The sequence below is a fragment of the Staurois parvus genome, unplaced genomic scaffold (genome assembly GCF_062004578.1).
Source record: "Staurois parvus isolate SC_StPar_1 unplaced genomic scaffold, SC_StPar_1.0 ptg000530l, whole genome shotgun sequence".
NCBI classification, from domain to species: domain Eukaryota; kingdom Metazoa; phylum Chordata; class Amphibia; order Anura; family Ranidae; genus Staurois; species Staurois parvus.
The window spans coordinates 10,460,001-10,487,611 of NW_028318326.1; the positions used below are offsets into that span (position 1 = coordinate 10,460,001).

Sequence of the window (27,611 nt, forward strand, 5' to 3'; positions counted from 1 at the left end):
AGTCTTTCATTAAGAATACTAATTCAGTGTTCCATGCTACAATAACACAACAGATTGCTATATACTGTATATATGTATATATATATATATATATATATATATATATATATATATATATATATATATATCACATGTATACTATAGGCATTCATGTACTGTCCTTGCAGATGTACATGTATACGTAGATATTTGTATACATATTCATAAGTGTTTGTAGTATTAACTATATCACACAAAAATTTAATATTTTAAAATAAAATTTATTATAGAAAAGGGATTAGTGATATTAAAGGCATCCTAGCTGTACATAAAGAAAACACAGAAATCTGTCTACATAAATCTGTAATGTTTACAGCGACTACATGAGACTCTTAGCTATGTCTGAATTTTCCTATTAGTTATATATTAATATGTGTGTTTTTATCTCACATTTACAAAGAAAAAAATTATTAGCAAAAGGCGAGCAGTGTTTGGTAATGTGGCCATGCCAGACTATTATTTAAACATTGTGCATTTGCTAATTCTGCATCTCTCCCTATTGACTGCACTGGTCCATACACCTGCAAGCAATTTGCTGAACTTCAATATAAGAGAATTGCAGAGAAATGGAGGCTCACCTATTTTTTTTTCTTTTTCTCAATACATAGCAAATTTGGCTTTCAATACGTTATCTCTTTTGTTAATGCAAAAAGATTCCCTGGGCGAAAAAATTGCTCATAATTACCAGAGAGATGGGGAACTGCATTAGAATAAATAAACCTAAAATTACTGTAATTATGTTTTGTTTGATGGGCTCGGCTTGTAATCAAGAAGAGAATACGACAAAATGATGCTGACCCTCTTGGGTTTGCAGCTGTATGCTCACTTTGAGGTCTCTTTTTTTTTTTTTTTTTTTGCAGAAAAGAGTCATTTTGGTGATCATTAAGCTGTGTGTAACCTATTTTAGAAGTGTTTTAAAAACGAGGTTCACATTTTTTGAATAAGAGGAAAAAATAGCATTTTCCCATTACAGGTTGATGTATAAGAAAGTGTCTCACTTTTCTAGAGTAACAAAATACAAACATATTATGCAGACACATCATGAAGAAGTAATGCTTAATGAAGCATCGTACATGTATGTTTTTATGGGATTGTATTTCTTATATGAAGGTTTATATTATAAAGGGACACCCAAAAATAACTGATTTCAGAATTTGAGGGCAATCATTGTAGACATTAGGCTGAGCAAAACTGTTGGTGTGAATGAGTAGAGAGATGATAAGTAAACAAGTTAGATGATAGATAGATAGATAGATAGATAGATAGATACTGTCATTTGGCTTATATACACTGCAGATTAGAATTAAACATTTTTGTGATTGTCAGCCATGCATTAAAAAAAGTGTGTGTGTGTGTGTGTGTGTGTGTGTGTGTGTGTGTGTGTGTGTGTGTGTGTGTGTGTGTGTGTGTGTGTGTGTGTGTGTGTGTGTGTGTGTGTGTGTGTGTGTGTGTGTGTGTGTGTGTGTGTGTGTGTGTGTGTGTGTGTGTGTGTGTGTGTGTGTGTGTGTGTGTGTGTGTGTGTGTGTGTGTGTGTGTGTGTGTGTGTGTGTGTGTGTGTGTGTGTGTGTGTGTGTGTGTGTTTCATTTTTTTGTTTCCATTTATTTTTTTATTTTACAACCTCTAGTGTAAAAATTGATTTAAAAGCTCTAAACTCGCAAGTTATTATGAATCCAGCGATCCATTCACATTATCCTGTCTGTCTATGATACATCTTTCTCTTATGCCCTTGTAAAAAAGGGAGGCTTACAGTTGATGATCCAGTATGAGAAATGTCTTTGTCATCTGCAGGGTGTATTGACAGGACAATTACAATTTGAAATTTCTGAAAGAAGGGAAAATCTATAGAGGTCCAGAGTAAATATGGCAGGGATTCTGAGAGCAAAAGTCAGAAAGTAGTAGTAACAAGGTCACCTAGGTGATGTCACTGTTCGCATTGTCTTGGTTACAGTTTCAGATGCTAGGTGGACACCTGAGGGCAGATGTGATCAGGGTGGGCCTGTAGGTATGGGCGACTTACCGTTATGCAGCTGTCAAGGTGCTACCAGACCCCCTATGGCACTTACTGAGGAGAGTTTATAGTAACCAGACATCTGGAGAGCCTGCTGCCTTGGTGGGGGATGGGGGAAGTAAATCATGCTTTGATTAACCAACTTTCTCACAAAAAAAAAAAAAGATGCTGGTCCACTTCCTGCCTGAACTACTTCAGTTCCTACAGGCAGCTGATCTCTCGTGGGACACACAGGTGGAGTGTCAAATCCACTCACACTAGAGGAAATATAAGTGAATCAAATTGTTGAATGTTAAGGGGAAATACAATGGCTGTCAAAGCTATAAGAGCTGCAATATTTATTATTACTTTTTTGTATTTATTTTTTGGTCAGCATCAAATTTGTTTTTTTTTTGTTTGGTTTGTTTTTTTTTTGCATGACAATGCTGCCTTGTGATACTCAGATGCACTGACTTGTACCATTGGCCGATGTAGCTGAATGTAAATAATACCTTGAAATAGTAACAATGTACTGTTATCCAATTTTCTGCTTCAGTGTTTCCTGTGATTTTATCACACCGAACGATCAGTAATGGTCTCCTGGCTTGCCACTTTTTGACTGTCCCTAGCTGAATTAGAAGTTTGCATATACATAAGGGAAATAGTACTGTATAACCCTTGGCAGATGTGATTTCATTGAGATGTACTCAGAAAATGACATCAACATTGTAACTGCTGGGATTTGCAGCTTGACTACATGCTTGAAATGATCCATTATACCAGTTACTTTGTATACTGAGGATGAACCTAAATAAAAGCGCTTGATGTCTACATAAACTTACTTCTGGCTATTTTGTTTAAATCCTTACGCTCAAGTTTTATTTTGTTATATATATAAATATTATTTTGTAATTCAGATTGTAATATGTATGGCACTTTTTAGCTTGATTTAAGTAGCTCTGGTTGTCAAAGCCAAGTTAACATTCGGGGAAAAAAACGTCGACCCTTCTATACTATGGTATGGGGTTTAAACTGGAAAGTGCAAAATCTGGTGCAGCTCTGCATAGAAACCAATCATCTTCCAGGTTTTATCGTCAAAGCTTAACTGAACTTGCTGAAGCTAGAAACTGATTGGCTACCATGCACAGCGGCACCAGATTCTTGAGGGCACCAGTTTTAGCAAATCCACCGGTTAAAAAATACGCAAAAAAAAAAAAAAAATTTCTGTAAACAAAAACATACCCAGAGGGTACAATGTAAACTATATATATATATATATATATATATATATATATATATATATATTTATTAGATGACTGCCTAGGATAGATGTGAAAATAGCCAAAAATATTCACTCAATATTATATATTAAATAAATAAAAAGTAGGTATAAAAATAAACATTATAATACCCACTCATAATATAAATAAAATCATAATTAGTGGGCCTTATAGTAACTTAATAACACACCACCTCTTTTTCAAAACCATTTTTACTGTCTTAAAGAAACTTTTATAACTTATTTACAAAGTGTTTTGATTTTTTTTTCCTTTAAGATACAAAGCAATAAGTTAACATTTTCAATATAAAACTAAACTTTTGACATAGAAGAACACTAAACACAACGGTTCTCAGTAATCACAGATTCCAAAATTTCACAAAGATGTCAAAATTCCATTTCACAAAAGCATCATGGGTACTTACAGGCACGCAGAACAAAACAGAGGGCAAAAAAAAAAAATCTGTGCAACATTTTTACAGAACACTAATAACATTATGTACAAGGATGGGGGGGGGGTCCTACAGATATTCTTCCTACTGCCACCATACTGCACTGCAATAGGTGGGTTATCCAATGGCCAGCATGCAAGGGCTTCCTATATGCACACTGGGGGGGGGGGGGGGGGGGTATGTTAACTGGCATTCTAGACACTGGTAGAAAAGCCAAATTTTAAAAGAGAATTTTCTACAACAGCCAATTGTCCTATTTTCTAAGATTTTGCACTGAATCGCCTCATTTAAATGTTGAGCAATCAGGCTCTATTTTGTCTAAGCCATTTTAACAGATTTTAGTAATTCTAAAGGGCAGAGGGTGATCCAAAATGTAAAAACACACAGTACCAACCTCAAAGCAAAAAATAAAATAAAAATAACAATTGTTTTTGAATTAACAATAACTCGAATACTTTTTATTATTATTAAAGACTCCAGTTTGTCAAACTGGTGTTTTCTATCACACTTGTGTTGATGCACATATTTTGCTCCAATAAATAATTTGCTGATCCACCAAAATTGAGACAGTTCCTCTGGTATGGAGATAGAATAAGGGGTTCCTATAGGGGAATTTGCTGATTGTGAGTTGGATGGATGTGGGGGAGAGAGGTTGGAGAATGAGCACAAATTACCAAGAGACAAAGACAGACATAAGAGGGTCGATGTCATTGTTCCCCCAATCTACAAACATCTTTGCTTCCAATTGTCCTCAGAGTATGGTGTATGTCTGTATTCTCCACTTCTTGCTGCCAGGCTCTCCAGTGCCAGGGCATAGAATGGGTCGAGAGTGCTCTGCCAACTGTTGGGTACCAGCCCGCCTCACGTGTTTGCATGTAGTGAGCTCCACTTTGTCCACTGGAGTCACCACGATTCTGAAGGCACAGAGCTTCTCCTCTAAAGTGGGCTTTTTTTTCTCATCAGATATCTATGCAGTTTTATGAAAAAGGTCCCTTTGGGCAGGTTTGGCCGCGGTGATCACATCAGCTGAGGCTGCTGCATAGCTTCTTGGTGGGCTGATGGGTACCAAGAGGTGTAGCTTGGAATGTAAGCTGTCCCAGAGGTGGCCTTCCCAGAAGAACTGGAGCTATTCCATACCGGGGGCACTGGGGGGGAACCGGCAGAAAGTGACCTACCATTAGCCAGGGCACTGCTTTCCAGTGCTGACCCCCCTTGCTTCATCAGTTTCTTGAATTTAGACCTTTTGTTCTGGAACCAGATCTTTACCTAATGAAAGAAAACGGTTCAAACCGTTAATTTCAGCGTTTAACCTTCAGATCTCATCCAAAACTCAGCACAAAAGCAAAATCTCAACTAGAATGTGCATGCAAATGTAGGCATACATGTAAACAACAACACACACATATATTGACATATCATCTACATATATATTATAAATCTACATAAATGTAAGTGCCTGCATAATTTGTTGCCTTTTTCCTCATCTGCTCCCTACCTACACATACGAATATCTACAGATCTCTATATAAATAAAATCTCTCTCTCTTTCTCTCTCTCTCTATAAATAAAATCTCTCTCTCTCTCTCTCTCTCTCTCTCTCTCTCTCTCTCTCTATATATATATATATATATATACACACACACACACATATACATATATATATAAAAGATAGATAGATCGATAGATAGATAGATAGATAGATAGATAGATAGATAGATAGATAGATAGATAGATAGATACTCTCACACAGATAGATGCATATACATATGTAGACATTTCTATGTGGATGCAATAATGTCTGGTTAGCTTTTTTTCAACGTAAGGTTTATATTTTTCGATTATTTTCCCTGTACATATATCTAAAACTAAATCATATTATATAAGTATCGGAATTTTAATTAATTATTATGTACTCATATCTGATAGTTTCAGGCTTTGTCCAGTATTAATTTAATCATTAAACAATGTGCTAAAATTACCATCAGAATCAGTGTTTTTAATTTCACTAAATAAAACATTATTATGTTGCTAAGATGTTAAGCACACACAATAATGTTAGTGCAATAACCATTATACATTCTATATATTTTATGGATAAATTGTATACATAAACTATCATTAAATAGTGCCTGAAATAACCGTTATATTATGCACATGCTGTAAATAAATAAATACATTGTATTAATAAATAGTCTATGCTATTGACATTATAATATGCATATGCTTTGAATAAATACATTGTATAAATAAATAATTTATGCTATAACTCTTTATAATAGTAATAATAATAATATGCTATAAATAAATACATTGATAAATAAATAGTCTATGCTATAACCACTATAAATAAAATGTTGAAATAAAAAGTATATGCTATTTCCATTATAATATGTTAATGCTATAAATAAATGAACTTTAAATAAATAGTATATGCTATAATATTTTGAATTCTAAATCTCCAGTAATATCTCTTTGTATAAAGACGAAGGTCGAGGACTAGGACAGAAGCATGGAGTGGGCACTGTGTGTGTACAGTCCATGCCCCCGGCTAGGTGCAGTGCTCTCTGTCGTGCGTTTTATTTTTATTTAATTTGGCAAGCACGTGTAACATACAATTAACAAAATCCCTTCAGTGTATCCTGTCAAGATAGATTGTTCATATAACTGATTGTTATAAAATACCATCACTTGCACTTTTAAAACTCCACCTTACTTTACTTAACCATTTAGAAACCAGCCTCTCTCATGGGCTCATAATGTACCGAACAAAACAGACCAATATTTTCTGTTATACACGATAAATTCAGAAATTACAAACACGAGAACAACATTTTCATTTGCATATAAATAATGAGAGATAAATACTAATCAGCTGCCATTGCACTGAATATAAAAAATAAGATCGGGACATTCCAATGCAGTTGTAACAGCAAAATGCGGACTATTTATGTGGCACCCCTGCAGTGTTTTGTAGCTGGGCCACTCTTTATAACATGGTAGAATTATTATTATTGATATTATTACTATATATATATATATATATATATATATATATATATATTTGCACGGCCAAACAATGCAATATGCCATGATCTCATTGATCATAGTATAGAGTCAGAATAGCGATGCCACAATTCAGATTAGATGAGAGGTGCAGCCTGTGAAAGCCATCTGCTTAGGTACTGCCAGGGGTGTCCAGTTGATTGGGTTGTAGGGCACTGGTGCCAGTGATGCCAATTTATGAGCTAAGCAGTGAAGATATGTGACGAAACAGTGCTATGGCATGTGTGTTACCAGGTCTGTAAAAAAGGGTGGCAGGATATTAAAGAGTAGTATATAATCTGTGCCACCTAGATGCCAGGGCTATGTGTTAAACCTGCCCTTGGACAGACATCTAGGTGCCAGTACTTGAAGAAGAGTATGGAGATATTTAGGAGGGGCATATGCCACCTAGGTACCAGGGCTATGTGTAAAACTGCCTTGGGAGATACATCTGGATGCCAATTCTGTACAAAAGGTGTCAAAATATGTGAGATAAGTATAGGTGGGGTATATGTAAGAGCGGAATATGACACCTGGGTATCAGATCTGTATTAAGGTTGGCAGGATATGTAAGAGGGGTACATGTAAGAAGGGTATACATAAGGGGTACATGTCACCTGGGTGCCAGACCTGTAAGGAGGGTGGCAGGGTATGTAAGAGGGGTACATGTTACCTAGGTGCCTGACCTGTAAGGAGGGTGGCAGGGTATGTAAGAGGGGTACATGTTACCTAGGTGCCTGACCTGTAAGGAGGGTGGCAGGGTATGTAAGAGGGGTACATGTTACCTAGGTGCCTGACCTGTAAGGAGGGTGGCAAAGTATGTAAGAGGGGTACATGTCACCCTGGTGCCTGACCTGTAAGGAGAGTATGTAAGAGAGGTACATGTCACCTAGGTGCCAGACCTGTAAAGAGGGTAACAGGGTATGTAAGAGGGGTACATGTCATCTAGGTGCCTGACCTGTAAGGAGGGTGGCAGGGTATGTAAGAGGGGTACATGTCACCTAGGTGCCAGACCTGTAAGGAGGGTGGCAGGGTATGTAAGTGGGGTACATGTCACCTGGGTGCCATACCTGTAAGGAGGATGACAGGGTATGTAAGAGGGGTACATGTCACCTAGGTCCCAGACCTGTAAGGAGGGTGGCAGGGTATGTAAGGGGGTATATACAAGAGGGGTATATATAAGAGGTACATGTCACCTGAGTACTAGACCTGTAAGGAGGGTGGCAGGGTACGTAAAGGGGTACATGCAAGAGGGGTATATATAAGGGGTACATGTCACCTGGGTGTCAGACTTGTAAGGAGGGTGGCAGGGTATGTAAGAGATGTACTTGTATGGGTGGGTATATATGAGGGGTACATGCCACCTGGGTGCCATCTCTGTAATAAAATTGGCAAGGTATGTAAGAAGGGTACATATAAGAGTGGTACATGCCACCTGGGTGCCAGACCTGTAAGGAGGGTGGCAGGATATGTAAGGGGGGTACATATATGAGCGGTATATATAAGGGTTACATGTCACTTGGGTGGCAGACCTGTACAGAGGGTGGCAGGGTATGTAAGGGGGTCCAAATATGAGGGGTATATTAAAGGGGTACATGTCACTTGGGTGGCAGGGCATGTAAGAAGGGTACATATATGAGGGGTACATGCCACCTGGGTGCCAGACCTGTAAGGAGGGTGGCAGGGTATGTAAGGGGGGTCCGTATATGAGGGGTATATTAAGGGGGGTACATGTCACTTGGGTGTCAGTGTATGTAAGAAGGGTACATATAAGAGGGGTCCCTGCCACCCAGGTGTCAGAGCCCAGGGCTGTGTGGACTAGGTGCCCTGTGGGTAGGAGAAGCCGATGAAATGAGTGTTGAGTACCTGTGTCTGGGTAAGTCCCAAGGAGGCTGCCAGCTCGGCTCTCTCGGGCAGTGCCAGGTATTGGGTCTGCTGGAAGCGCCTATTTAATGCCTGCAGCTGCAGACTGGAATATATCGTCCTTGGTTTCCGAATCTTCTTCCCTTTGCCATTAAAGCGCACCTCTCCACCTTCCACCACCGTGCTCTTCTCCGTGTCCGCTCCTGCATGGCACACACACACCAACACAACATCAAATATCAGGTATAAAACTGACAAGTAAACAACACAAACAACTAATAACCGAACAGATCAAGTGTGAGAAATCAGAAAATAAAGCTCCAGCAGCCAGTGCAAGCTTCTATTTTTTTTCCAGCATGCTGCAGTTTAGGTTTAATTACCCTTAATTGCATACATTGTTTCTAGCGCCACGCAATAAATAATTAGGCAGCAGCTAATGCGCGCACATCTGGGCTGACGCTGCGACAGGAGCTCAGAGCTGTGTGGCTGCGGGGGGACGGCGGCTGGAGCGGTCGTGCCATAAGAGAGGGTAGAAGATGTCCATTGTACTGTACCTGGCTCCTCTAAGCGGCTCTGGCTGAGGCTGGAGCTGTTGGGGTAGGGCTGCACGGTACTGATGTAGGGATTAGAAGTATGGCTGCTCACCGAGTTCACATAGGGGTAAGCCAGCGGTCTGGAGAAGGACGAGGCGCCGCTGTACGAACTGTCGTGCTGGGAGTGCAGGCAGTGCATGGAGTAGTGTCCATGGGACATGGGGGACGGAGGCATCTGCTGGTTCGGCGGCCCGAACTCCATGAACACCGCCTTCCCTGACACCGGGCTGTTAAGACTTTCTGGCATAGTAGTCATGGTCATTGCTTCTGTCTTCCTGGGTTTTTCCCCCTGCCTCTATTTTTTTTAAAGGGGGGGGGATATAGTTTTGCCTTATTTTTTTAAGGATCCCCCCTTTTTTAATTTTCCAATGGGGGTCCTCCCGGAAGAAAAAAAATAGGGATCCCAATTTAAGCGGATCGGATTTTTTCACTTTCCATTCATAAGAAAAAAAATGGAGTTTTGCCTCTTTGGGGGAAAAAAAGCAAAAAAAAGTCCTAGAGGCGCGAGGCTGTGCACAGCTACACAAACTCGCCCGACAGCTTTGACTCAGCCCCGCTTTGCATATTCATGAGGCGGCGCGGCGGATTGGTCGGCGGGCTGAATCCGGGCGCTGCGATTGGCTAAAACGCGCCTTGCGGGGCAGCACGCTGACTAGGGGAGTGAGCGTGGAGAGGAAGAGCAGAGGAGGCTTTTCCCAGTGGCCTGTGATCTGCCATCTATAACAACACATTACTAATAAAAGTCTGGGGACCGGGGGACAAACACACGGGGAGATCAGGTACACAAGGCGAGGGATTGTTTTAATCAGCCACATCGTTTATTTTTTTTCTTCTCCCATATTTTACAATTGCCCGGGTTTCGGCGTTCAATACAGCCAAGTGAAGCGCCCACACAGCACTTTTCCACTCAATTTGTGATTTAAGGCAGCAATAATAATTCTCTACACACAGTGAGAAAATCTGTCACATCCTGTAAAACATGACATCCACACACTGCAAGACTGAATGGGCCTGGCCAGGACTCCGATCTGCTCTGCACACCCCAGTGACCCCATAACCCACATATAATTATCGGGGGAGTGGGGTCCCACCAGCAGAAAAGGAATACCTGCATATAAGAGCACCTGTCTGTGCCCAAGGGTGACCAACACCCATCCACTGCACACCTACCCATCCATGAGTGGACTGGGGGGCTCAACACATAATGAGCATGGTCAATGGAACCAGTTTAATAAAATGTAATAATGTTTACATTCAGATCAATTCATGCTTGATTTGCATCCATAATGAGCATTGTACAATCACAAATGTCATATGTCCAAATATATAGTGATCAGAAGAAGTACATTACTATTGTATGGAAACCCAAATATATATATAATTTATTAATACATACATACACACATATATATATATGCTTTGTGTATATATATATATATATATACACACACACACACATATATAAAAGCACAATATATATATATATATATATATATACACATACACACATACATTTTAGGTAACGTTCTATACAGGTAAGTGGATAGGTGGATAGGTGGATATCTACCTTGCAAAATAATTATATATATTTCTATATATAAGCCTTGTACAATTATAAGTTACACATATCTAAATATACATTTGTATGTAACATATTCAAAATATAATTCTGCACAACAGACAGCTGCCTATCTACCTACCTGTATAGAAAATGGTACCTTTAAGTATATATATATATATATATATATATATATATATATATGGCTTTTACATTTACGAATGACATATGTCTACATAATAGTGATTATAAGAAGTGTATTTATATATGTATTATCATAGTATATAAATCCAAACTATACATATATATATATACACACACACATACTTTAAAGTACCATATTCTATACAGGAAAGTAGATAGGCAGCTGTGTGCTGTGCAAAATCATGCATAGCATTTGTTACATAAAAATGCATGTATGCCCTGCATAAAATATATATATATATATATATATATATATATACACACATATATGCTGATTGGATTTCTGTACTATAGTAAATACACTGCTTATGATCACTATATAATTAGACGTGTAATTACACAAGGCTCAATAAAATAAAGTTCAAATAAATAAATAAAAATTATATATATATATATATATATATATATATAGTGAGTGTTATGGTTACATTACACGTTATAGTTACTTTACATGCATGTTACCCATGGTTAACTGGGAGTAAATTATGTATTGATTATTATAAGCATCACATATGATTATACTTTAGTAAAGAAAACAATAAAATAAAATGTATATATTTGAAACTCATTTTGACAGTACAACAGACACATTGTGTGCAAACCACTCTTGTTATCCGATACCCATGTTTCAGTACAGTTTTATTAATTCAGTAATGATAATACAATGATAAAGTAATATTAAATATCATGACACAAATAAGCAATATATATATATATATATGTATTTTTTTTATTCCATACACCATCAATGCAGCCACATGTTATCCCCCACGTATGAATAGGTATGAGTGTTGCCCCCTTGCACAGGATCGGAGTGTCTTCATGCTCTGAGCAGAGGGCAGGAATATTGGGGAGTCCGGTGGCTTTGTATGGTTGGCGGGAGCCTGCTCTGCTCCGGCTCGGGGAGATTCCCTCTTGCCTTGTGGGAGATAATTAGAGAGCGGCGGTAATGGTTTCTCTCTAATTCGGTGGTGTGACTGTACGTGGCAGAATGATCCTGTGGAACTGGTTCTCACGTGCAGCTGTATTGCTCCCTGATTCATTTGATTAAATGCTAGTCTCAAGTGCTCTGATCCCCAGCTGAAGCGGCCTCATTAGCATAACACTGATGTTTAATTTTCATACGCATAATTAGCCATATATTTAACAATAATAGCAACATGCTGCCTTTCACTATTAAACAGCCTGGGATTTGATCCTGCTCAGCTGAACTTGCAGCAGCGCTCTCACTATTCCAGCTTGTGCCAGGCTGTGGTCAGGCGATGGGATCACACAGTATTGCTGTGATATTGATATCCTAATAATTCAATCTTTAGCTTTACAAAGTACATAGTACTGCCTGATAGCAGAGAGGGAGCTGGCCTGTTGTAAAGGGGGGACCTGGCATTGTAAAGACTAGGTGTCACCATAAAAGACAGATTAATGTATAGAGTCTTGGTGCAGGGAGCAATGATCATTCACTCTGACCAGGTGAGGGGATTTGTAATTCTGATGGTTTCATACAGAAGCCATAAAATACAAAGCTACCGGTGATTGGGATGAGCTCCTGTGTATTAGCTGATTGCTGCCCATATTACTGCTGGGTGACACCAGTCATCTGTTTATGTGCTGTAGGCAGTCACATGGAACATTATTACTATTTTCCTGGGTATGAAATTATACCAATGTAATGGCTGCAATTAAGAAACTGATCCTTTCTATGAAAAAATAAATTAAAGAAATAAAAGAGGACTAGAATACTGGCCACACATTTTTTGTTGCTTCACTATGGTTGAGTGTTAAGGACTAGAATACTGGCCACATAATTTTTTGTTGCTTTACTATAGATCTTATGGTTTTGAGTGTTAAGGACTAGAATACTGGCCACACTTTTTTTTGTTGCTTTACTATAGATCTTAAGGTTTTGAGTGTTAAGGACTAGAATACTGGCCACATATTATTTTGTTGCTTCACTATAGATCTTATGGTTTTGAGTGTTAAGGACTAGAATACTGGCCACACTTTTTTTTTTGCTGTTTCACGGTTAAAGATCTCATAGCTTCAAGTTTTAAAGGGACTGTTTTTGAACAAGGAAAAAAAATACACATTGTAATATACAAGGGAACATGTGTGTCTCATTAAAAGCATACTACATTTGTTATAAAGGTGACAGCAGACAGTCCTTGCTTGGCTCCACCCACAATCTCAATGTAGAGGTTAGAGCAAAAATAATTAAATGAACCATGTTTATCAATTGTTTTCCAGAAAAGATGTTTCAATCTGTGGAATCATCACATAAATTAAATGTATACTGCTACGTAATTATCATTTGCACAATTCTACATTTTCTTTTATTTAAATAAAAAAATGCTTTTACTATAATTTTCAAACTTTGTTGCATTTCATTGTTGCTGATCTCTTGCTCTCTGTAGCCACCTACATGCCTTTCCTCAAGGGATTGTTCCTGATGAAGACACTGGTGGATAATGTGCAAAGTGTGTTGAAAGGGCCACTTGTAGTCTCTACTTGAAGCCTCGATGACAGGGTGACAACAGAGGAGCTCACATTGGGAGACAGGAACAGAGAGTTGTCCCCTTACAACAGGAAGTGCTTCCAAACAGAGCCTTCATGGCAGGATAACCAGGAATTTTTAATGAAAGCTGCAGTTCTAAAATATTTAAAATGTCATTAATATGTTATAGCTTATGTGAGATTTTGTGATTGGGTTTACATAAACTTCAAAGCAAACAGTGAGACAAGGCCAGAGCCTTGCAGAGCAGACAGACAAAATCTGCTCCTAATGTTCACATTTACATAGCCCCTGCCAAGTAATCGGCAGTGAAAAATAAATGGGTTTTGTGCCTTTTAAGTAAATTGACAAAAGTTCTGCACAGAGCAGCCAATCAGCTGCAAAGAACTTGCATGAAGATTGACAGCTCAGCACTGCTCTGTGCCTGGCTGCTGCAGAAAATGATCCAATCATGGAGACACCAAGGGTTAACCTATTCCATTATTAACAAAAACTGTGACAGTGATCGATACTGCATGATGTTATGGTAGTGAATAAATCTGTCTCTGAACGATTCCCTTTAATTAGCCACAAAGACTAGTAAAAAGGGATTTCTTGCAATAAATGGTAATAGGACACACACACGTGCTCTATAAATAAACAGGTACAACGTTTCTTTATAAAAATACTTAGGTATCTTTTTTCCATATAATATATTCATCAAATAATGACATACAAGAGATGCCCATAACCCCTTTAAGAGGAGCTCCAGGACATCACTATCTATGGAGGTCAGGAGAGGGTTAATGCATGTTGATTCTCATATATTGCTCATTCCCTAAATGGAACTCCAGGTCAACTGACATCTACCAGCAAGCGAGGGGTTAATGTTACCTGTCAGATCTCACAAGCTCACTATGTGAAATGCCTGGACTACAAGTCCCATTAGAGCCCAGCAAACCTTCTGTCGCACTACAAGTCCCAGCCTATCCCGATCTTGCTGACTGTAGCCTTTCTGCCCACAGGTACTGGGACTACAATTATCAGCCTGTGTTAAACTCTTTAGAAAATGTAGCGAAGACCCCCGATGACCCCCTACAGAGTGGGACCTGCGCCTACTAATAATCGGAATACAACAGCCTATTTCCTATTTATTAGCCGCATTTTTAATTAAGAATTTGTAATGCGGATAATAAAGTCGCAGCACCTCCGTGTAATTGCTACATAAACAGCTTGTTACTGCAGCAGTGTGTCCAATCTTCATATACTTCTAGCAGGGGAACCTTTGTGGGAACACGAGCTCACTGGACCTGATAACAACACACGCTGAGCGATCAAATAAAATCGCTGCGACTGATCGCAAGAGCCTCCTTGCAACACTTTGGGCTCCTCACGTGAATCTTCAAATGCAACGATTAAACTACCATTATATTCCAATGTACACATTACCAAACACTCAGGACATAAATAGGAAAATAAAACTGCAATCTGCTACACTGTTGTCCCCATAAACAGTGACAAGTTGGTAATGGAGATCAGAGAAAATTAAAATATGTGAAGAGGGAAAATTAGATAATGATTCCAAAAAGTTTATGGAAGGAACTGCTGAAGTCTGTGATTGATGATTTCAAATCGTTTATTGATATGTTTTCATGTTGTAAATGTCAAATCCTGCCTTATCTAGAATAATGTCATCATTGGACTGGGTGTCTTGTCTGTCAATGAAAAATAAAGAGGGCATAGCCTGCAAAGTGCACAGACCTAGAACAGACAGATTTATACATTTTTTTAAAATACAAAAACGAATGAAATAAAATGTGATTCCTTCACACGATGAGGATCAGCCGATCACAGTGCAGATGACTGGGAGAGGCTGAGCTGTGAGCTTGGACTGGATCCCAGAGGCTGCTTAGCGGTCTCTGAAGCCCAATCTGAATACCAAATGAAAAGCGTTCACATTCCTGCAGCCTGATTAGCAGCTTCCTAATTACACCCTCCATGCATTACATCCACTGGTCTTTCCCCTCCACCAGCCCGATCTGCACATTATTCCTTCTGTCCTCGATTACATTTTTTAGAACCATTATTTTTCCTCCAAAAATGAATATTTTTAAGCAAAAGGGCATTTCTTGACATTCTGCGGGTATTTATGATTCCCTTAACAATGACAGCCCAAAACAAAGGTGAAATGTACCTAATACACAATACATATAATAAATAATGGCTGATACAAATGGACTGCACATTGTGCGTAGCCTGTATTGGCTGTATTACACTGTATAAAACAAGAACAGATATTGAAGTGACACATGCTTTTAGGGTGTAAAAACAGCTTTATTACTGAGCCAGGTGGACAAAGAGAACACAGATTTAAAAGGTGTTACAAAATTCAGTGTGGACAATATATAAACACCTATCATAGATCTGGAAAATAAAAAAATGGACATTGCTATGTACAGATAGGGGAGCAGAGTGTTTACCAAAATCAGCCACTGTATGGTAGGTTTTCCATGGCTTTCACATGGGGCTTATGAAAATGCCCCATATCTGGCTTTATAGAAAGCAAAGGTCCTGCACTGAGTACAGTAGTCTATAGCAACCAATCAGCATTAAACTCCAACTGCGCTAAACTGATGCAAACAGAAATCTGATTGGTTGTTATAGGTGACAGTACTTTGTATATCACAGTTGGGGCTGATTTACTAAAACTGAAGCGTGCACAATCTGGTGCAGCTGTGCATGGTAACCAATCAGCTTCTAACTTTAGCTTGTTCAATTAAGCTTTGACAATAAACCCTGGAAGCTGATTGGTTACCATGCAGAGCTGCACCAGATGTTTCACTCTCCACTTTTAGTAAATCAACCCCATTTGCTCTTATTAAACAAGCTTTGTCTGAATGCACGGAGATTTTCCTAGTCTTCTCCTGAAACTTTGGTCAAGATTTCAGCTCCTACTGATGTAATTATGATGGTATGTTCAAATTGGGCTGATCTGAAAAACATATTTGTCAGATATTAAAGAAGAGGCCAAAAATAAAAAAAAATGCATAAAGGTAAGTTATCATCCAGGAGCTAAATAGTTAACAGACATATTGACACTGATCACCTTTTATTGTCCAGTGACACTGCTGTCCATTTGTCCTTGAGGATCCTAAAATCAGGAGAGCCCTCCACTATAATGGGTTCTAGAAGAAAGAAGAAAAGAATGATGACTTACAGAAAATTATGGTGATCTATATTTCCATTAGGTGGTAACTGCAATGCTCAATGGGGGTGGGAGGCATGGGGAGTTAAACTAATTTGCTTGGTTAACTAATTCAGTAAATATATAATATAAACACATTCCTTTCTGCAGATGTGACTCAAAGGGATGGAAATTATAACCAGGCAAGAGAGATTAACACTATATTAATCAACATGGAGGGGGGATATTTCCACATCTTAAATAAAAAAAAAAGAGGAAGAAATGACCTTGCCAACCTGAAATCATGGATATTTGAAGCCGAGAATAAAATTCAAGACAGATAAAAATATGGACGTAGTTTTAGGAAATATCTGGTTGTAGCTATTGAGAATCCCAAAAGTAAAAGACACAGAGCTATAAAATGACATGTTTACACATTGAGAACTATTGTGTTTCAGAGCATCTGCCATTGCAAAAACATTATTTACAAAACCAATGCAAAATTGGTGCTGGTGTCATAAAATTTAATTTTAATTGTGAAGATAAAAAAAGGAATAATTTATAATGAAAGAGATCCATATCTGCTCCCTGGAGCATAAGGAATCATTTGCATGGCTCTACCTACTGCCCTTGAATACAGTAATCAATATGATTTTAATGGGAATTATTGTACTTTGTAGCCTTTTTTTTTTTTGGATCACTTTGAACCCCTTACTAGAATTGATTATAATGATAGTAAATTAATAATAAATCAGAATAAATAGATTTGGTTATAATTGAATTATGCAAATTCATAACAAATTGTTTAAAATGTATTAATATGTTGCATCAAACCTAATAACACATAACACTGACAAATGTTATTGCACCATATCCAAAAGATCTGTTCTAGGAAAGCTGGAGCAAATGATATGGAGAAAACAAAAGCCAACCAATCATGTTTTTCTTCAATTTGCTGGAAAAATAAAAGTCACCTCCATCACAAGTCTGAAATCGTACACTAATAAGGATGGTACAAGAGCTTCAGATATCACATGCAATTTTTTGAAAGCCTAAACTGGTGCATAAAAATTAATAATTTGGAATTTCCAAGTTTTGTAACCATGTGGAAAATATATATCTAAACCTATAGAATGTACAAGTAGAAACAGTGTGATTCCTTATGTGCCAGTTTTGATCAATTTCCCCCTGAAGAAAAACAATTGCAATCTGTCAATTGCAAGCTCCAGGGTGATATAATAAACAGCTGCTGGGGCATGCTGGAATTTCTAGTTCTACAAGCTCTGAATCTTTGCAGGTTGTCTATATTTAGCCTAGAAGTGAAGGATGTGGCACAGATGTGTGCAGCAACACACAGCCCAGCACAGGCCCAGCTGTTAGTGCAGACAGGCCAGCAGAAGAGGTCAGCAGGGATCAAGGTTCAATTTACAGACTGGTGATTGCCCTCTTTTTCTAAATGTTTACAGCTGTGCCATCTTTACAAGCTGGGTGTTTGATGACATACCTGTTGCAAAAATGGGATTCAAGTGTACAGGGTCGTGATTCATCCAGAGACAGGGAGCAATATTGTTTTAGATTAGCCAAATAATCAATGCTAGGCTTGAGCTAGAACTGAAACAGTCCTGATGTGCAGGTGGACTCATCAGAGCTAAGTGAGCTAGGTAGGCAGCCTGGAGCTTCTCAGTAGCCTTGGAACTACACCTCCTAGCATGCCATTCCACCCTAGGACTGAATGGTAGGCTGGATTCACACCTAGGGGTCGATTTACTAAAGAAACAGAGAGGGAATCGACAAAGGGAAATATGTTTTTTATTTTTTAGTGTAAATATTGGTACATTTTCCATGCACCAAGCTCACATTTTCCATGCACACAAGTTCTATGTGTTGTTTCATCAGCCGTGCCTAATCACTTTGAAAGTGATATGCAACAATTTCGATTAGTGTTCAATAGCAGGCGCCAGAATAATTAAGCCGTTGCAGCAATGTTTTGAAGGAACAGTAAACAATATAGTTATTCTCCAAAAATAATCTGTACACAGGTTTTTCTGCCTCCTTGTAATGTCCTCTATGTGTTCTCAGACCTCTCCTACTTCTTCATGGCAGCACCAGGGTTGTCAGTTTGAATCCCACCCACGACACTACCTGCCTGGAATTTGCACGGTCTCCCTGTGCCTGTGTAGGTTTCCTTCGGGTACTCCTGCTTCCTCCCATACTCCACAAACAAGCTGGTAGGTTAATTGGCTCCAGTATGTGTATGCATGAATGTGAGTTAGGGACCTTAGGTTGTAAGCTCCTTGTGGGCAGTGATTAGAGTTGCCATCTCGTCCCTTTAAAACTGAACACATTAATTACACAGGTTTTGGGGCTAATTTAATGCAGATAAGGCACCAAGTGAGTTTAATTACCACCTTAATCAGCCACAGAACCTGTGTAATTAATGTGTGTTTGGTTTTCAAGGGATGAGGTGGCAACCCTAGCAGTGACTGATGTGAATGTACAATATATTTATGTAAAGTGCTGCATAATTGTCAGTGCTATAGAAGTACCTCTAACAAATAAACAACCATTTGATGCCAATGAGCAATACACATTAGTTGTAGTCATTTTTTTAATCCACGGTGGTGTGCAAAAGCTAAAAACCCATACGTGTGTCTTTTGTCCACCCACTGAAGGAGTAGGTCTTTACTCTGAACCCCTGGGACGCAAGGCTCCTGACAGGGACAAGGTTCAACCATGGTCCACCTGACCAAAAGGCCTGAAGGACCCATCTCCTCATGGTCAGCCGAAGCTCACCAACGAGAGCTAGGTGAGGGGCTCTCCCAAAGAGAGACCCCCCCAGGTTCAGGGGAGGAAGGAACCTGCTAGCCATACACCACACACTTCTCTGTGCACACTACAAATCCCATACTCCGTAGTGCACAGTCCATCTCAGGAGTGAGCAAGAGAGGGTGGATATGTTCCTACATACAGTAAGACCATGGAGAATGAACTTAACCATCCTCTAACAGGAAATTGGATCACATCAGCACAAAAAAAAAAAAGTTTGGAGTTTTAAAGGAGGCCAAGAAGGGACTTTTTAAGTTAAGAACACATTTAAATATATATTTTTTAAAACCAGAGCTTGGCATTACTTTGAATTAAAAAATTGTTCCAACATGTGGTGTCAATTCTGTAGTGAAGAAGGGTGGACAGCAAGGAGGAGCGCTGCAGGAAGTAGAGGAAAGGTGGATGGAAACACACCATTATCACACAACAAATTATCGATTTTTCAGGCACAACTTTTCTTTGTTGGCACATAAAACACTAAATAAGTGTGTGCATAGGAAATTGGTGCATTTTCTCTATGTGTCAGCCTTTGTTAACCCCCCTGAGAGTGTTTACTTTGCAGGGTAAATGCTCCATTAGCTTGGTAAATAAAATGAAGATGTGTCCAATCAGCTGTAAAGGGAAAAAAAAAGAAAAAAATTTTTTCTTGTAAATGATTGATTGATCAATTTGAACATAGCTTGACCCTATTCAAGTGAAGAATATCTACTCCTGTAGTAAATCCACCCTTCTGGTGTAGAAATGCATGCAGTTTTGCTCTCTAAGGCTAGGTTCACATCTATGCAGATTGCGTTTGATGCATTTTCCAGGTGCATTTTGTGTTTCTTTTTTTTTTTTTGCATGTTTTAATGCATTTTGCGTTTTGTGTGACTTTATCTGGTTGTTAAGGAGTGGGCGGCCACCGGCATCCTTAACAACCAGTAAACAACATGCCAGCAATTTAAAAAAATAAACGTGGGCCCCGCCCAATCCATACCAGTCTAGTATGGATTTTAAGGGGAACCCCATGCCAAAATTTTAAAAGAAAGTGATGTGGGGTCCTACCCAAATCCATAGGAGACCCTTATCCAAGCATGCAGCCCTGCAGGTCGGGGGGGGGGGGGGTGAATGAGTGAGTCTCCTGAACCATACCAGGCCACATGCCCTCAACATGGGGGGTGCTTTGTTGATGAGGACAGTGGCCTGGGTGTTCATCATGATTGACATTGGATCTACTTGGGGGGGGGCAATTTTTAAAAAAACATTTTAAAACAGGATTTGTCAAAAACTGTTGTATTTTTATTAACTTTTTTATTGAATGAGTAAGAGTACTATGCACTCCATACTCATTTACATATGGGGGCCGGGATCTGGGGGCCCCCTTGTTAAAGGGGGCTTTCAGATTCTGATAAGTCACTACCCGCAAAACTCCACAACCACAGCCCAGAGTTGTGGGGAAGAGGCCCTTGTCCTCATCAACATGGAGACTAGATGCTTTAGAGGGGGGGAGGGAAGCCCCCCTGCCCAAAGCACCCCCCCATGTTGAGTGCATGTGGCCTGGTATGGTTCGAGGGAGGGGGGGCACCTGCTAGTCTCCCCCCTTTCCTGACCTGCTGGGCCGCATTCTCAGATAAGGGTATGGATTTGGGGGGACACCATGCCGTTTATTTAAAAATTTGGGCGTGGGGTTCCCCTTAATATATACTTAACCCGAAGGGCCTGGTATGGATTCGTGGGGGACCCCACGCTGTTTTTTCCTAATTTTTTTAATTGCCGGCAATAGGTTTCTTTATATTCAGCTGTCAGTGGGGAACCCTGCTGACAGCTGATGACTCATCTGTTAAGGACGCGGCGGCCGCCCGTCCTTAACAACCATGTTGTTTACTGGTTGTTGAGGATGCTGGCGGCTGCTCGCTCCTTAACAATAAGCTTACAGTCACAAAAAACACAACATGCAAATACTTGCGTTTTTGGTGCAGTTCCATTGAAGTCTATTACATGCAAATCGCAATCTGCTGCGGGAAAAAAAGTCCCTGACCCTTTCAAAAAATCTGCACCAATGTGAACTAGATCCACGTGAAATCATGTTAAATTAACTTTAGTGCATCTCTGCAAACTGGAAAATGCACTGAAATCCACATAGGTGTGAACCTAGGGTTAGTCCATGTTATGGCTCGTGTTTTCGTCATCTCCCAATCGTACTGCAGTGTCTGGTCTTGCACAATTTCTTTCTGGAAGTCACATGGTATACTGCATTCACATTACCATTAATATCTACAGGCACCAAAAAACACATTGCACTGCAGCACAGAGACACAGTACATGTGGGCCTGATTGACATGCATGACAGTTCTGACATGTTTGTTAAGTAGCTGTGTTATACTGCTGGGAAGTACATAAATGTTAACAATGTGGTAACGCTGGGACATCTTGTTCCATATTACAAATACATGCATATACTCTAAATCTAGAACATACTGCCATGCAATGTTTTTTATTTAGCTACAACACTGGGCCTGACTCCAATATTGTAGAATGTGCAATGAAAAAATTTCTCAATACTTGCCAAATTAAAGCAGGAAAGGATCTATGTTCAGCGTATCTATGTTAAAAATCTAAACTTGTATATGAATTATTTCTAGCCTACTCTAATTAATCTGAATGATCTTAAATTTATTTTCTGTAGATCCCCACACATTTACTTCTGTGAATTATGTGACACATATTTACGTTTCCTTGTGAGTAGGCACTGCTGTGTCACACATTTCACAGAGCCTGCTTTCTGATCTACAGAGGCGCTGAGAGGAAATGTTTCAGGATGTGGAGTCAGTACAGGAATCACTGCCTGCAGGCAGCAAAGTACCATGGGATATGTAGTCTTGAGCAATCAAAAAAAAAACAGCAGAGGAGAAGCTGCAAAGCATGTGGGGAATCCAGTAAATTGTTGCAAGAGACAGTCAGCAGACAGGCAGAACTCACAACATGAAAGTTTTTTCATGCAAGCTTACATTGGATTGTAAAAAATAACTGTTTGTATTGTTTTTTGATTTTATCAAATAAAAGTATGCTGAAACTCTAGACTTCCTTCAGTTTCTTGAAATATTTTAACTAAGCTGAGAAAACTTTTAATCTAGATTTTAAATTTCAGATGCCCTTGCCAAAGTACTAGTCATGTTAGATTTAGGTTGATAGACGATGGAACAGTAAAGTCCTTGCTGCTGCAAATGAGCCATCTCTACATACCCCAAAGCCAAAAGAACTGCAGCTCTCAAACCTTGCACGCTACACATCTGACGTGTTGCAAATATCCAAAATAGTGATTCCACCTAGCTCTCTTGCTCAGGGTTTACTAAGAAAAAAAAGTATGCACAGGCAAAAAGACATCACCAACATAGAAGACAACTGACCCACCCATGATATCACATCGGCTCTGCGGTGTCAATAAAATTTGCCACATAGAGGATCAGGTCTTTCCTTTTCTAAACAAGATTCCTTCAAAAAGACGGGTTTCTACTGGCTAGACTTCACAATTTTTTGAAGGATGGTAAAGCTTTAATGTTTGAAGACACTTGGCTCCCCAACTACCTGACTCGCCACCCAAGGTATTTGTTCCCCCCCACCACACACACACACTTTTTGTTGTTTTTAAATTCTTTCTTTCTCAAACCTCAAAAGGCTGATCTGATTTTGATATATATCTGAGAGAAACGTCTTAGTACTGACCTTATTAAATTGATCTTTCTACAAATGAGACAGCAAGTAGCCTGCAGTGGGTGTATTTGGGTTTATCTTGCCTGCATCACAAATAGGGGTTCCCATATAGCCAGATTAATGACAAAATTGAACCAATGTGGACCAATGAACTGCAGAAAAACTAAAGCCATGAGCAGTCAGGCCATGTTCCTAGTTTAAATTTCAAGATATTGAAATTGTAAAGCACTGTGTTGGCGCTATATAAATCCTGTATAATAATAATGTTTTCACTGGAGAGTACCTGTGACACTCATTGGCTACAAAGACTTTCAACATGTTGCAAAGTATCTGCAAGTGGTAACAAAGACACAATGTATGATTGTTACCAATGGAAGTGATACACTATGTGATTACACTAGTCATTTATGGGTGCTGTGTGTCTGACAAGACGTAATTCTGTTTAATATTTTGAACATTGCTTGTTATAATCAGGTTATGTACAGGACACCGAATAATAAACCTTACCAGCATGGTCAGACTAAAAAGTCTTCCATGGTTTTTATTATGTCTCATGAATCTTTGTTGGATCTTTTTTTCTATTGGATGAGAGTACTTGTCATTGTAGTGTCGGATGGAGCACATTTATCTTGAGGACGACCAATTTGGCACCACCTTGGAGACCTGTCAGCGTACTGTCAACCAAATAAGTCTTTGCCTAGCCTCTTGCACTGTTTTCTAAAGTTATTTATGTATTGCAATTGTCATACCGATACATAAAGTAGTATTAAAACCCTCAGTGTTTCTTGCTTAACACACTGAACACAATAATAAAATAAACATTCCTCATCTAAATTTTTTTACCTCAGCACTTACAGTTTACAACTTTTAATTCTGCTTGAGCCTGCTCTCTTGGTGCTGCTTCCCTGCACTTCCAGTCTGCACGGGAAGCAGCTTAAGCATTATTAAACCCAAAACAAAAAATGTAATATATTGTAGCTTACCAATCATTAGATGTGGTGGCTGCATTAGTTTTATTTTTTAGGCTTTTTTCCCCTCTGTTTTCACCTGGTGATCTGGCCAGTAACACACTCCTGTTTCAGAGTGTTGCCAAACTGGATGAAGGAGCACAGGGGGCACCTTTGGATAGCAGCATTGTCTGTCCAGGGGGAGGGAGTGTTAGATGTACTAGCAGATTTGGATTCAAATTGAAGCCAAACTCTAGTTTCTACATTATAATCAGTTACAGCAAGCTGTTTTTTTCCTTTTGGGATAAAGGTTTTACATAAATAAAAAAAAAAAAAGTCGATCATTGTAAGCATCCCTGCTAGTGTTGAAATGGTTTGTCTCATCTCTGTAACCAATACAGTCTGCATAAGGAGCTTGTTCTTTTGAAAACAACAGACTTACTGGCTGGAGCACCAGATGAAAAGAGAAGAGAGAAAGACTAAAAAAGAAAATGAATGCAACCATCACATATAACAATTGGTAATCTGCAATAAATAATAAATGTTTGCTTTTGGGTTTAACACCATTTTAACAGTGAACAGTACAGTTTCCAGTTAGTCTGTTAGCTTGGAGAAAGGAGGAGGACGGAGGAGCCGAGAAGTGCCTCGTCATCCTAGCCTAGGCTGTGTGTTTCTATAGTTGCATGCAGTGTAGGGTGACATAGTTCTAGTCCCTGCATTCAAGTGTGGCCCCATAGGATGCTACAAGTAAAAAAATCCACCCTGAATCAGGAGAACTGGGGCAGCGGTTATGGCACCAACTTAAACTGGAACATAGGCATGGATAAAAAGATACAGAAGCTGTATACTTAGAAAGTGATCAGTTGCTGAAAGTGCTTAAAGGAGAAGTACAGTCAAAGTGAACTGCACTCCTGTGACCCGTTTTCAGCTGACAGCCTGCTGACGTCGCTCAGCCGGTCCAGGCTGGAGAAAGATCCTTTAAAGTTGTTATCCACCCCAGAGTCTGGAGCGGCACTTGGCTCAGGCTCTCAACGATCTGCTGAGAGCCTGAGGCAGCTGCTCCCTCCCCCTCCACAGCCCAGCACTCCAGTGAGCACTGGGGGGGGGGGGGGGGTGTCAGCAGTGACTGACAGCCACCACTCTCTGCTCAGAGCGGCGCTGAGAACTCAGCGATCAGCAGTCATGTGATCACTGAGTTCTCACACTTAGAGCCGGCGGGGAACAGACGGATCTGCATCCACCTAGATCAGTATAATTTTAGAAAAAAAAACATTTCTCTTTTAAAACGCTGAGGGTTTAATATCAATTTAAATACATTATTGTTTTTCTTCCGAGGTTATGTGTAATTGAAGCTTTCACTCTGATTTCTTCATATACTATTTGTTTAAACATTTATTATACTGTTCACCCATGAGACTGATTGTACAAAGAAATTTTTTAAAGGAGACAGCAAAGCAATAGCTTTTACTTTTCATACTGCCTGTCTGTAATTGATAGTTTGTACAGAGCTGTATAGAGCAGTGAGAAGAGGGAGGGAGGAGTGAAAGGTCCTTCTCTGACTCATTTAGCTGTGTGTATCATCTGAGCTTTAGTGGTTTATACAGGTACAGGGTTTATCTATATAAAACATATGAAAGAAAGCATGGAGCCCCATCTGATGGATGGAAATTGAAGATATAAATAAGCAATATTTTATATTAACATGACAAAAGAAAGAATATATTTAAAACTTGTATTTTTTAAATCCTTGTTATAATAAAGTATATACACAATGTTACATATTCACATTAAGACATGTTATCAGAAATTAAAACAATGCATTTATAGTGTGATTATCATCATAGCCAAGTGTTACCTTTTACTTTACCTATTTTTAGAAAAGGAATTGTACTGACCTATAGTAAATGCCATCCCTTCTTCCATTTCCATATGATTAACATTTGCTAGGGGAAAAAAAAGAAGATCTTTAACTACATTACAACAGCCTCAGGGAATACAGTTCTATTCCAAGATGGGTCTAGGAGATGGAATCTCTAGGAAATATGACTTTCTACAATATTACATTTCATCCAGCTAAAGCAGAAGTGTGTCAGTATAAATCAAATTCTACCTGTAATGACACTCAAACTTACATATAACAAACAACTATACATATGAAACTATGTACATATAATTAGAGGTGCTGCCACAAGCAGATCATGGTAATGTTGATAAGTAGACATACAAGTGATGGAGAAGTATCTTTTCCATGCAATCCATCCAGCTCTATCTGATGGTAACATGTCATAAGAGAAATATGTAGACTGCCACTTGTCTGACTGCCATGCTAATCCTCTACCTTCAATGCAAGCAAAGGAAATGGGTAATTTAAAGCTTAAAGCAGAACTAAAGTCACTATACTTACCTCCTCTCAGTCCGAAGTCCATGGGTGGTCGCTCACCAGCATCTTCTACCTGGGTGCTGGTCTTCGGGCATCTTCATTGGCTAGCAGGGGATGGCACAAGTCCTTTGCATGCACAGGAGTCATTCCAGCGCACAGGGACCATGCTAGTGACGTAAACTGAGCTGTGCATGTGCACCTCTACAAGTCTACATGCCATATAACAATGCAAGCAGGTAGGTAGTTGTCTCTTCTGCAATAAACAGCCTGCCTGCTCATAGGTTATTTTGAAATACCTTCAGTTCTGCTTTAACTCCTACCCATCCTGCTGATGTGTCCATTGGTGCTGTGCGGTACATAATGACATTCAAGAGTGACATAGCTGGATAGAGACTAGCAAGAGGAAAAGGGGACCTGTCATCAAAACCAATGGGTGCTATACTGCAGGACCGTGAATTAAAATGCTACCCATTTCTTACCTACATCGAGCACTAAATTCTTTATGACTGGACTATTTTAATAGTTTTGTAATTACATTGAGTTAGGCTTAAACTCCCTCCCCAAAAACATTTATTCACCTTTCCTTGCTCTCCATCTGTTCTATTTGGCTGCTGGGAGTCAAGTGAAGTACCCAGAACCTTCAGGTGCGGGTGAACAAATAACTCTGCCCCCCCCCCCCCCCATGTGTCAGTGCTGTCACATGGGATGGAAAGAGGAGTCCATAGCACTGTGTAAGATCTGTAAATAAGTTTGGAGTTTACACTGGGGTTTCTTTCTCTATTTCTGGGACGCTGACTCAACAAACTGAAATCAGATGATCAGTTTAACCAGCCAACAGACTTTTCATACAGAGATGATCATTAATCTAATTTGACAGGTGTGCAGATAAGTCATACAGATTCAGTAATAAATCTGCAAGTGAGAAGCTATTAATGTCCATGTTTTTCTGACTGCACTATATTAAAGGAGAAAAAAATGCTCCAGTATGGTGTTCTTAGAAAGAAATTAAGCCTACTCCTGTGTGGTGATCAACTACTAATTACCCATAATGCTGTTTTATCTGCAAACCCCTCCTCCC

The 27,611-nt window shown here is 39.3% G+C and overlaps 2 protein-coding genes across 3 annotated transcripts in view; both read right to left on the reverse strand.

Annotated features, from left to right (window-relative positions):
• Window positions 1-3,501: 3,501 nt before the first annotated feature.
• DLX1 (distal-less homeobox 1) lies at window positions 3,502-9,771 on the reverse strand. The gene is made up of 3 exons (XM_089690508.1): window positions 9,218-9,771; window positions 8,667-8,866; window positions 3,502-5,024 (listed from the first exon to the last, which is right to left on the reverse strand). Exons 1-3 carry the CDS (start codon window positions 9,516-9,518, stop codon window positions 4,776-4,778), a joined length of 750 nt encoding a protein of 249 aa, XP_089546634.1. The 5' UTR covers window positions 9,519-9,771; the 3' UTR covers window positions 3,502-4,775.
• A 6,048-nt stretch (window positions 9,772-15,819) lies between these two features.
• Window positions 15,820-27,611, reverse strand: part of METAP1D (methionyl aminopeptidase type 1D, mitochondrial) — a 284,813-nt gene continuing 273,021 nt past the window's right edge. For both annotated transcript variants that reach the window (XM_089690510.1, XM_089690509.1), the window contains 3 exons: window positions 26,049-26,096; window positions 16,613-16,691; window positions 15,820-16,498 (listed from right to left, as the gene is read on the reverse strand). In XM_089690510.1, the coding sequence (XP_089546636.1) occupies window positions 16,420-16,498; window positions 16,613-16,691; window positions 26,049-26,096 (206 nt within the window). In that variant the 3' untranslated portion in view covers window positions 15,820-16,419. The remainder of the gene's footprint in view (window positions 16,499-16,612; window positions 16,692-26,048; window positions 26,097-27,611) is intronic.

Excerpts from the sequence above, each read along its gene's own strand:
- DLX1 (XM_089690508.1), bottom strand. The coding sequence starts at position 9,518 with ATGACCATGACTACTATGCCAGAAAGTCTTAACAGCCCGGTGTCAGGG. Across the intron at positions 8,867-9,217 it reads GAGCCGCTTAGAGGAGCCAG|GAGCGGACACGGAGAAGAGC; the intron begins GTACAGTACAAT and ends TGTGCCATGCAG. Across the intron at positions 5,025-8,666 it reads TGGGACTTACCCAGACACAG|GTAAAGATCTGGTTCCAGAA; the intron begins GTACTCAACACT and ends TTCTTTCATTAG.